This window comes from Nansenia antarctica, assembly GCF_963989245.1.
Source record: "Nansenia antarctica genome assembly, chromosome: 1".
Classification (NCBI taxonomy): Eukaryota; Metazoa; Chordata; class Actinopteri; order Argentiniformes; family Microstomatidae; genus Nansenia; species Nansenia antarctica.
In genome coordinates, this window is record NC_137674.1 from 36360506 (window position 1) to 36372636 (window position 12131).

General features: G+C 52.4%; 1 protein-coding gene across 1 annotated transcript in view; it reads left to right on the forward strand.

Moving 5' to 3' along the window:
* The window catches only part of syne2b (spectrin repeat containing, nuclear envelope 2b), a gene marked incomplete at its 5' end in the record, with an annotated part of 186906 nt that overhangs the window by 136217 nt on the left and 38558 nt on the right, over positions 1 to 12131 (forward strand). The window contains 5 exon segments of the mRNA XM_080522419.1: positions 171 to 265; positions 546 to 777; positions 2296 to 2490; positions 5947 to 6072; positions 7656 to 7814. Coding sequence (XP_080378545.1) covers positions 171 to 265; positions 546 to 777; positions 2296 to 2490; positions 5947 to 6072; positions 7656 to 7814 — 807 coding nt within the window.

Genomic DNA, 12131 nt, shown 5'->3' on the forward strand with positions numbered 1-12131 from the left:
TATCACATTGATATTGATCTCATGTATTCACCTTTATATTCATCTATTTATACTCACTGTATTGCCTACAGTATATCTTTTGCACTGGTTAGATGCCAAACTACATTTGGTTGTCTCAGTACCTGTAATCTAATGTAATCTAATAAACACATGTCTTTTTGGTGAGCCAGAGGTTCCAGGTGCAGCTGTCTATTGGACACCAGATCCTTCACTCCGTCATCGACGAGGCTCTACACCTGCTGCAGAGAGGAGAGGTGGACGACAGGTGAACACACCTTTTTTTTCCAGAAGTATCTTTATTGGGTTAACAATATCAGATAAACAAACTGTTGAAAGTATGAAATCACCCATTTACATTTTTGGCATTTAGCAGACGCCTTATTCCAAGCGATTTTCAATCGATACATTTGACTAAGCAAGTGAATCATCAATCCACCAGTTGTAGCAGGAAATCGTTGTGTTCCTGTTTCCTGTCCAGGAGTGACTTCCTCTTCTTAGTGATGGTTGTTGTGTTCCAACTTCCGGTTTAACTGTTTCCTGTGTAGGAGTGACTTCCTGTTGAAGCTGGCCCAGTTGAAGGAGCACTGGCAGGGGGCGGTGCAGCGTGCGGCTCAGCGGCGCCTCCTGGTGCACGGTCTGGTGAATCAGTGGCACCTGTACGGCCGCAGCCTGAGGAAGCTGCAGGGCTTCCTGTCTGACACCCAGGCCCTGCTGCCCACCACCCCCCCCGCCCCCCGCACCCTGCTGCAGCTCAGAACCACCCTGCATGACCTCAAGGTTGGCCTGGGATGGAGGGATGGGTGGAGGGCGAGGGTGGGGGGGTGGGTGAAGGGATGGTTGGAGGATGGAGGGATGGTTGGAGGATAGAGGGATGGTTGGAGGATAGAGGGATGGTTGGAGGATAGAGGGATGGTTGGAGGATAGAGGGATGGTTGGAGGATGGAGGGATGGTTGGAGGATGGAGGGATGGTTGGAGGATGGAGGGATGGTTGGAGGATGGAGGGATGGTTGGAGGATAGAGGGATGGTTGGAGGAGGAGGGATGGTTGGAGGATGGAGGGATGGTTGGAGGATGGAGGGATGGTTGGAGGATGGAGGGATGGTTGGAGGATGGAGGGATGGTTGGAGGATGGAGGGATGGTTGGAGGATGGAGGGATGGTTGGAGGATGGAGGGATGGTTGGAGGATGGAGGGATGGTTGGAGGAGGAGGGATGGTTGGAGGATGGAGGGATGGTTGGAGGATGGAGGGATGGTTGGAGGATAGAGGGATGGTTGGAGGATGGAGGGATGGTTGGAGGATGGAGGGATGGTTGGAGAATGGAGGGATGGTTGGAGGATGGAGGGATGGTTGGAGGATAGAGGGATGGTTGGAGGATAGAGGGATGGTTGGAGGATGGAGGGATGGTTGGAGGATGGAGGGATGGTTGGAGGATGGAGGGATGGTTGGAGGATGGAGGGATGGTTGGAGAATGGAGGGATGGTTGGAGGATGGAGGGATGGTTGGAGGATGGAGGGATGGTTGGAGGATGGAGGGATGGTTGGAGGAGGAGGGATGGTTGGAGGATGGAGGGATGGTTGGAGGATGGAGGGATGGTTGGAGGATGGAGGGATGGTTGGAGGATAGAGGGATGGTTGGAGGATGGAGGGATGGTTGGAGGATGGAGGGATGGTTGGAGGATGGAGGGATGGTTGGAGGATGGAGGGATGGTTGGAGGATAGAGGGATGGTTGGAGGATGGAGGGATGGTTGGAGGATGGAGGGATGGTTGGAGGATGGAGGGATGGTTGGAGGATGGAGGGATGGTTGGAGGATAGAGGGATGGTTGGAGGATGGAGGGATGGTTGGAGGATGGAGGGATGGTTGGAGGATAGAGGGATGGAGGAGGAGGGATGGTTGGAGGATGGAGGGATGGTGGGGGGGAGGGGGGGTAAAGAGCAAAACAAACAAAACTAAATGTCTATCTTTGCACTCGATCAAATGTCAGGATTGTCCTTTCATGACTTGTCCTAGATATGTGCGTTCTACCACCCAGTATCTTTACATTTTCAAAATCATCAGGATAAGCTAGTATAAATCTATTTTGCAGTTTTAGGCAGGCTAATTTACATGCACGCCAACTAGTGGTCTTTGTGTGTAAGTAGCAGCTTCCCATACTAAAGACTATGGTAATTTGACCCCGAGGCGGCTCTTATAGTAGGTAAAAAAAGGCAAGGCTGTAGTGTTAAAGCCTTCCCCCTCTTCCTCCTCTGTCTCCTCTTCCTCCTCTTCCTCCTCTTCCTCCTGTGTCTCCTGCAGCACACAGAGCTGCTGTTCCAGAGGTACCAGAGCAGCTACCTCACCACCATGGATCTGGGCCGACAGCTCTTCTCCACGGGGGACGAGCCCACGCAGACCCAGCTCCAGACCCAGCTGGCCTCCCTACAGGACGACTGGCACAGCCTGCAAGGCCTTCTGGGAAAGAGGCGGAGCCTGATGAACGCCATCGTTCAGGTCGGTCGGTCAGTTGACCTCTTCTTAGCCAGATCGTTATTTCAGTGGAATGACCTTTTTAGACAACGTCTAACGATCGCCAGATCGGCGGTTCGAACCCCGGCTGGCCACATGTCGAGCCTTGGGCAAGATGCCGAATCCCAGATTGCTACCAATGAGCGGGCCGGCGCCTCGCATGGTAGCTTGCCGCCATTGGTGTGTGAATGTGTGTGTGAATGAGAGGCCGTTGTAAAGCGCTTTGGATAAAGGCGCTATATAAGTGCAGTACATTTACCATTACCCTCTGATCAACAGCTAATAGGTCAGAGGAGTTAAGAGCATGTTTAACACTCAGCGGAACAGCTAAGTTACATGATGTACCTGCCAACCACTCGAATGAGAGCTTTTCAAAAGAGAGACCTTTTTTCTGTGTGTATGTGCTTTGGGTCTGTACCTTTAATGAGGAGTCTGCACCCCAACCCCCCCCCCCCCCCCCCCCCCCCCCACAGCCTCCTGTATGGAGGTCTCCTGTGGTCCTTCAGCACTTCAGTGCTTTTTGATTACCATCTCCTTCCTTCTCCCCCCTCCCCTCTCTACCCCCGTACCCTGCCAGACAGACCCTTTCAGCTCCTTCCTGATTGGGCTCCAAGCTGTTAAATAGCAGACGAGCAGTCCAGCTGCCACTCTCCGCCCCCCTGAACTCGCTGTGGGTCGGAGTTTCAGCCGTCTCAGGGTACTTTGCTAACTTCCCCCGGTTCCTTTAGTAAATTACTGGTCCATTTTATTCACAGCGGAGGGGACCGTAGTGACGTATTGACTTGAGTCATCAGCGGTGGTAGTGGTATGGACGCAATATGCTTAAGTTCCTCGAAAAAGTTGGAGAGAAAGAGAGGTTCATAGGAGCACAGATCTCTGATTGTGGGGGAAGTGATTCAGCGGCAGTCAGTCCAGATCAGTCAGTCAGGTGTGTGTGTGTGTGTATGTGTGTGTGTGTGTGTGTGTGTGTGTGTATGGTTTGTGTGTGTACCCATGATCTAATAAACAGACACCGTGCTGGTCTGCTGGTCTGCTTGAGAGACAAGCAGGTACTGTAGCCTCTCTGCTCTGTAACGCAATCAAAGGTGTCTGCCTGAACAAGACGAGCGCTATAATAATAATAATAATAATAATAACGTTGATTTCTATAGCGCCATTCATAAAACCCAAGGACGCTATGGAGGGAACACAGGCAGACAGGCAGGCAGACAGGCAGGCAGACAGGCAGGCAGGCAGGCAGACAGACAGGCAGGCAGACAGGCAGGCAGGCAGGCAGGCAGACAGGCAGACAGGCAGGCAGGCAGGCAGGCAGACAGGCAGACAGACAGGCAGGCAGGCAGGCAGGCAGGCAGACAGGCAGGCAGGCAGGCAGGCAGGCAGACAGGCAGACAGACAGGCAGACAGGCAGGCAGGCAGGCAGGCAGACAGGCAGGCAGGCAGGCAGGCAGGCAGGCAGGCAGGCAGGCAGGCAGACAGGCAGGCAGACAGGCAGGCAGGCAGGCAGGCAGGCAGGCAGGCAGGCAGGCAGGCAGCTTAGTGTAAGTCTGTCTGGGCATTAGAGCCCTTGAACCACAGGCCTGTCCCCCTCTTCGCTGTCAGAGGCACAAAGGTGGACTTACCTTTCCCCTCCTCTCCTTTCCCCTCCCCTCCTCTCCTCCTCTCCTTCCCCTCCTCTCATCCTCTCCTTTCCCCTCCCCTCCTCTCCTCCTCTCCTTCCCCTCATCTCCTCCTCTCCTTTCCCCTCCTCTCCTCCTCTCCTTTCCCCTCCTCTCCTTTCCCCTCCTCTCCTTTCCTCTCCTTTCTCCTCCTCTCCTTTCTCATCCTCTCCTTTCCCCTCCCCTCCTCTCCTCCTCTCCTTCCCCTCCTCTCCTCCTCTCCTTTCCCCTCCTCTCCTCCTCTCATTTCTCATCCTCTCCTTTCCCCTCCCCTCCTCTCCTTCCCTTACCTTTCCCTTCCTCTTCTCCTCTCCCCTCCTCTTCTCCTCTCCTCCCCTCTCCTCCTCTCCTTCCCTTACCTTCCTCTCCTTCCCCTCCTCCCCTGGTTGTTTTGCCCCCCTGCCCCCCTGCTGTCCCTGGGTGTTACAGATACAGCGCCTTCAGGAAGTATTCAGACCCTTTCATCTTTTCCACATTTTGTTGTGTTATAGACTCAGTTTAAAATGGAAGATTTAAATAAAAAATTATTTGACTTCAATCCACACACAATACCCCAGGATGACAAAGTGAAAAGTTTTTCTTTTAATTTCAGTAAATGTATTACAATTAAAATACAGAAATACCTCATGTACATCAGTATTCAGACCCTTTGCTCTGACATTCTTAAAAGGAACATGTAAAAATGTCATCAACAAATCACTCAATAACTTAGAATTGAGTCCATCTTAATGCAAGGATAATAGTTCATGTAATTTTGGAATGAATATCTTTGTTGTTGTATAGGATCTCTGATTTGCATAGGAATCAATTACACACTGTGTGGATTAGGGTGTGAATACTTTAAGGCAGGCACTGCAATGATACGTAAGGCTGGTGCGAGAGTTTAGTTTACGTTTCACTGACCTAAACACCTTGTCTGAGACTCCTGGGGGGTATTCCATCAACGTTGCTAAAGGAGAATCCAGGCTTATTATAAAGTCTTGCTTAAGACTTATAAGAATCAGAATTGCTTTTATTACATCAATGTACGGATACAAGGAGTAAAATTCTCAGGTACAGGTTCAAATAGGCATTGCAGCAGAAATACTAAATCAAAATCAATAATAGAATAAGCAGGATGTAAACAACAATCAACAATAGCTGTAGGTCTACCATCAAAAATAAGCCTGGATTTTCTTTTAGCAACACTGATGGAACACCCCCCTAGTCCCACCTGGCCACAGGTGTCAACAGGTTTGTGGTCTGATTGGTCTGATTAAAGCCAGGGTGCAGGAAGCAGGATGATCAGCAGGTGATCAATGGATGAAATTCACAAAGGGACTGATTGACACGTTCATACCAGATTAACGAGGCTATAGATCCCATCATAACACACATCTCTTCCCTTTTCATTCACCCGGCTTGTATTCATTTGAATGTTTCAGTCATTACATGTTTTCTATTTACATGATTTAATATTCTGTTCTTTCTAAACCTCAACTAAGGTGTTTGACCTCAGCTGGGTTGGGTTGTCAGTGTGCTCTGTGTTGATGTGTACTTCAACCTTCATCTCATCTCATAATTGATGGGGGGGCGGCTGTGGCGCAGGAGGTAGAGCCGGCGTCTGATGATCGCAAGGTCGTCATTGGGCCGGCACCTTGCATGGTAGCTTGCCGCCATTGGGTGTGTGAATGTGTGCGAGAACTGTGAATGGGTGAATGAGAGGCAGTTGTAAAGCGCTTTGGAATAAGAAGCTATATAAGTCAGTCCATTTACCATCTACCATTGATTGCTCTCCCCTGCTCAGAACTGGGAGCACTGTGAGGCCAGACTAGTGGATAGAGCGCTGCAGCTGGATGACCTGAAGGCCAGGCTGGACCAGCCGATCCCAGAACACAAGGACGAGCTGAGAGACGCAGAGCAACTCAACAAGGTAACTATTCAACACAGACACACAGACACACACACACACACACACACACACACACACACAGACACGCACGCACGCGCGCACACACACATACACACACACACACACACACACAGACACACACACACGCATGCACACGCACACACATACACACACAGACACACACGAATACACGCATACACATACAGATACACACACACTGTATTCTGTATAAAGTTCAAGTTCAAAACTGAAGTCACATTGTGACAACTCAATACAGCCAGCGAAAAAGAATTCCATGTGGACAAAACTGTGACTCATTTTACATTGCTTTCACACAAAGTGCATATAATGACCACTTTCTCCCAAACTCAAACTCCAACCAGGTACAAAACACTATGTATTTGCAACACATATTATTTCCAATGTTAACACGCTGTTTTCAACTCTATAGCCCTGGAATCTCTGTGGTTTTTTTGCTTTGAACTTTTCATTTTCCACTTTATTTTCCACTTTCCATCTTACACAAGTAAATGTAGTGTACTTTGAAGTAAATACCGTAACTTACTTTCTGCAAAGATACTGACAAAAAAAATACACTAAAGGATAGAAGCAAATTGCGGCGTTTCAGGGTGACTAGGTGTTATAGGATATAGAATAGGTGTTATATATAGTATATAGAATAGGTTTTATATAGAGGATATAGACTAGGTGTTATATATATAGGATATAGAATAGGTGTTATCAAAGGTGATTGTGTATGATCTTCCATCCAGACTAGATAGACCACACAGCCATCAGTTAGCCTGCTCTAGAACAGGTAAGCTACCTGGTAGGTAAGCAGATCTAGAGCAGGTAAGGTACCTGTTAGCTAGCACACGACAGCAAAGCCACATGGGTAACAGGTTTGGCTGTTCAACTCATCCCTTCTGGCACATCATGGGTTTATCCCCTCCCCCTTTACCCCTCCCTCCCCTCCCCCTTTACCCCTCCCCTCCCTCCCTCCCTTCCCCCTTTACCCCTCCCCTCCCTCCCTCCCTTCCCCCTTGACCCCTCCCCCTCCCCTTCCTCCCCTCCCTCCCCTCCCTCTTTACTCCTCCTCCTCTCCCACCCTCCCTCCCTCCCTCCCCTTGACCCCTCCCTCCCTCCCCATGACCCCTCCCCTCCCCTCCCTCCCTCCCCTTCCCCCTTGAACCCTCCCCCTCCCCTCCCTGTCCCGGCCGGCCTGTTGCAGCCCTTAATCCTCTTGGGGCGGAGAGAGAGAGAAAGACACAGGGTTAGGGAGAGAGAGAGAGGGCTAGTAGGGCAGTAGGAGGGTTGGAGCTGAGAGGATTGGTGGTGTGTGGAGCTCAGGGCCTGACGGTTGCTGCTGTGCTGGTGTGTTATGGTATGCAGGAAGCAGAGGACTCTACTGGAGGACTGAAAGAAAGACAGAGAGACAGAGAGAGAGAGAGAGAGAGAGAGAGAGAGAGGGAGAGAGAGAGGGAGAGAGAGAGAGAGAGAGAGAGAGAGAGAGGCTAGTAGGGAAGTTGGAGGGTTGGAGCTGAGAGGGTTGGTGTGGTGTGGAGAGAGCCAGGGGCCTGACGGTTGTGTGTTATGGTATGCAGGAGGCAGAGGACTCGCTGCTGGACGACTGGGCTGAGAGTCTGACGGAGCTCAGCACCATGAAGACGGACCTGGCTCAGTACATCATCTCTGACGACGTCATGCTGCTGCAGGAACAGGTGGAGCACCTCCACTGCCAGTGGGAGGAGCTATGTCTGAAGGTAAGGGAGGAGGGGGGGGTGTGGGGAGGGAGGGTTTGTGAGCAAATGGAGCACCTCCACTGACAGTGGGACTCTGTCTCAAGGTAAGGTAGGGCAGGTAGGGGGGGGGACTGAGCTGTGTGTGTGTGTGTGTGTGTGTGTGTGTGTGTGTGTGTGTGTGTGTGTGTGTGTGTGTGTGTGTGTGTGTGTGTGTGCGTGCGTGTGTGTGTGTGTGTGTGTGTGTGTGTGTGTGTGTGGGAGGGGGTGTGGGAGGAACTCTGTCTCAAGGTAAGGTAGGGCAGGTAGCCTCAGGGCACAGGTTGTGGGTGTGTGTGTGTGTGTGTGGGGGTGGGGCAGTTTAGCCAAACAAAGTCACTGTGTGTGATTGTTTGTGTGTGTGCGTCTGAGTGTGTGTGTGGAGGCAGTTTGGCCAAACAAAGTGACTGTGTGTGATTGTTTGTGTTTGAGTGGCTGTTGGTGATGCAGCTGTAGCAATGTAGCAACCTAGCAACCAAACCAAAGAAAGAAAGTTGGCATGATCTTATTTCCTAATGAGTGAGGGCAGAAACTCAATTTCTTTATCGAATCAGTGGTTTGTTTTTGAACAGATTGAACCTTCTGACTGTTTTCTGGTGTATGTGTGTGTGTGTGTGTGTGTGTGGGTGTGTGGGTGGGGGGGGGGGGGGGGGGGGGGCGGTGTGACACAACCCAGCTAACAGTTAAAACTTGAAAAACTACTAAATCAATGCTCAAAGAAAAATAGTTAGTTGACATCTCTGAGGAGTTGTTGTTTTTGTTTGAAAAAACAGTCAGCTGAGTTTGGTGACGAGGCTAGAGAGTTACTGGGGAGAGACAACAGGTCTGAGGGGGGGCGGGGGGGGGGGGGGGGCTGTGAACAGATGGTGATGGGAGACAGGGAGAAATGATCTCAGGCTTCAGGAAGCAAAGCAGGGCCTTTTGTATTGGAAATCAGTCAGACCGGGGGGGGCAGGGAGGGGGGGGGTTGCTATGGAGACCATAATGGCGTTCACCCCCAGCCTCTCTGGCCTGTTAAGAAGAAGCTTGACTGAAACGTTTTCTGGCTGAACTGTCTATGAGAGTACAGTCACAGCTCTCAACTCCAGTAATATAATCCGATGATATGATTAGATGTAGAGGTGGTTTCACGAGACGCACTCCCCTGCCTTCTGCTTGTCCCAGAACAATTGGGGCTGCGGTGTAACACTCAGCTGAAGGGTGCTGCTTGCTTACACCTCCTCCTAATGTTCCCAGACACCATCCACCATGAACTTGTCTCTGTGACTTTTTACCCCCCTTACGATGTACCTGCCACTGTTAGTCACACTCACTACTAATCTAACCCCTAGGCTACCCAGTCTGAGGAGACACGTTTGTTTCTGATGGCAGCTGCTGGATTGAAAAATCAGGTGTAGTGCTGAGGCACAAATGTGTACATTTCAAGCCTGCAAACTGCGACACTTTAAATGAATGTGCAATAACACTATGTGCAATATGACAACCCTAGGGTACATAAGCTTGCAGAGAAATAGGAAATGTTAGAATAGGTATAGCATAGCATAGAGTACAGCACAGTGTTTTATCTGTACAGTATAGTATAGTGAATAGTGTACGGTGTAGTGACTACATTATGGGTTCATGTTCTCCTCTTACTGTTGGTTGTGTAGTGGGAGGGAACCAGTTCTGGCACTAGGGGCAGAGGGGAAGATTATTAACGTTGCACCTTCCTGTTTAGAGACAAGAGTTTTGGTGATCTATTTTCTGGTCCTGTACTGAGAGTACAAGTTGTTATTTTGATTAAACAGTTATCATTACGTTGCCTACGTCTTTCCTTTTTCCTCCGGCACTACACTGGTGACCCCCGACGTGGATTTTTGTTAACGTAATTGTGTACAAAAACCAGCGAGCGAACATTACAATCCTGCAAAATGTCCGGGCGAGGAAGACGTTCAAACCAGCGGCAGCCATCACCATCCCCTGTCAGGGTAACGCGTGGTGCGCACACTCCCACTCTCAAGCTACCAGAGTTCTGGGACTCAACGCCTGCTGCATGGTTTGCTATTGTAGAGGCACATTTCAACAAAAGTGACATCGATGACGACGACGACCGGTACAACCATGCTGTGGCAATGTTGGGCAGCTCCACCGCAGCTCGAGTGGTAGGTTTTTTGTCTGCTCCCCCGACGACGAACAAATATGAGCGCCTCAAGGCCCTGCTTCTAGAGACATTTGAACTGTCCACTGCGGAGAGGGTGCGGCGCCTATTTGCCATGTCGGACTTGGGTGACGAGAGGCCTTCTGCGCGCATGGAGAGGATGCTAAACCTGCTCGGTATAGAAGACCCCATGATCCTCTTCACAGAGCTGTTCATGCGCACATTGCCAGCTCAAGTTAGGATGGCGCTGGCCAACACCGCCATCATGGAGCCCCGCGCCCTGGCCAGGGAGGCGGACCGGTTCGTCTTGGCCATGCCTCAACGGTCCCCCGACCTGCTCGCTCCCGCGGCCGCCCCGCCACCCGACCGTCGCAGGAGAGCGAAGGATGACGCCAGACCTTCTGGCCAGCAGGGTAACGCTGCGGGCCATTGTTTCTACCACGCCACTTTTGGCGCCAAGGCCAAACGGTGCCGCTCACCCTGCACCTTCGGACCGACGGGAAACGGCGGGGCCGGCACTCAGTAGTGGCCCTGAGCGCTGGCGTCAACAACAGGCTGCTCTTCATACAAGACACCGCCTCTGGTCGCAGTTTCCTTTGTGACACAGGTGCCCAGTGGAGCATCATTCCGGCAGAGAGATCGGATGTGGCGAAGGAGGAGCGTGGTCCGCAGTTGGCAGGCGCGGACGGCACACCTATCTGCTCTTATGGCACTAGGGCGGTGGACGTGTGCTTCGGAGGGCAATGCTTTTCGTGGGATTTTGTCATAGCGGCTGTCACATTTCCCCTCCTTGGTGCGGATTTTCTGTGCGCCCACAACCTGTTGGTGGACGTGGGGAACAGGCGCCTGGTCAACTCACAGACTTTCGCTTCCTTCGCCTGTACGCAGGGGGAGGCGGTCTACAGCGGGTGGTCCAATACGCTCGCCGAAAGTGACCAGTACCTTCGGCTGCTCGCCGAATTCCCCGACCTTACCAAGCCCACCTTCTCCGCGCCCACGGTGAAACACGGAGTGGAGCACCACATCGAGACCGAGGGGCCTCCCCTCCACGCCAGGGCCAGGCGCCTCAACCCGGAGAAGCTGGCCATCGCCAGGGCGGAGTTTGCGCATATGGAGCAGGTGGGCATCGTTCGGCGCTCGAGCAGCCCCTGGGCGTCTCCCCTGCACATCGTCCCTAAGTCAGACGGCGGGTGGCGCCCATGTGGGGACTACCGCCGCCTCAACGACGCGTCCAAGCCTGACCGCTACCCGGTCCCACATGTCCAGGACTTTTCAGCGAACCTGGCAGGCAAACGCTTCTTCTCCAAAGTGGACCTGGTACGGGGGTACCATCAGGTGCCGGTGCACCCCGAGGACGTCCCTAAGACGGCCGTAATCACGCCATTTGGACTCTTCGAGTTTCTGCGGATGCCGTTCGGCCTGAAGAACGCGGCGCAGACCTTCCAACGCCTCATGCACTCGGTGCTCCGGGACCTACCATTCCTCTTCGTCTACTTGGATGACATCCTCGTCGCAAGCACCACGGAGGAGGAGCACCTGTCCCACCTCCGGGCCCTTTTCACACGGCTCAGCCAACATGGGCTGATTGTCAATCCGGCGAAGTGTGAGTTCGGACGGAACACCATCGACTTTCTCGGGCACCGGGTCTCCGCAGAGGGGGTGACCCCCCTCCCCTCGAAGGTGGAAGCTGTCGCTGCTTTCCCGCGCCCCAGCACAATCAGCGAGCTCAAGGGGTTCATCGGGATGGTAACCTTCTACTATCGCTTCCTCCACCACATCGCTCACATCCTGCGGCCTCTGTACGATGCCCAGAAGGGCAAGACTCTGAAGCAGCCGGTGGACTGGACGGCGGAGCGTGTCAAAGCCTTTCAGGACACCAAGGCGGCCCTGGCCCGCGCTGCCATGTTGGCCCACCCCTCGCCCTCGGCACCCACTGCTCTCACCACGGACGCCTCTGACTTTGCTGTGGGAGCGGTGTACGAACAGTGGGTTGGGGACGCCTGGCAGCCTCTTGCATTCTTCAGCCGCCAGCTGTCTCCCAGAGAGCAAAGGTACAGCACATTCGACAGGGAGCTCCTCGGGCTGTGGCTTGCTGTCAAACACTTCCGTTTTTTACTTGAGGGCCGCGAGTTTACGGCCTACGTGGACCACAAGCCACTCACGCA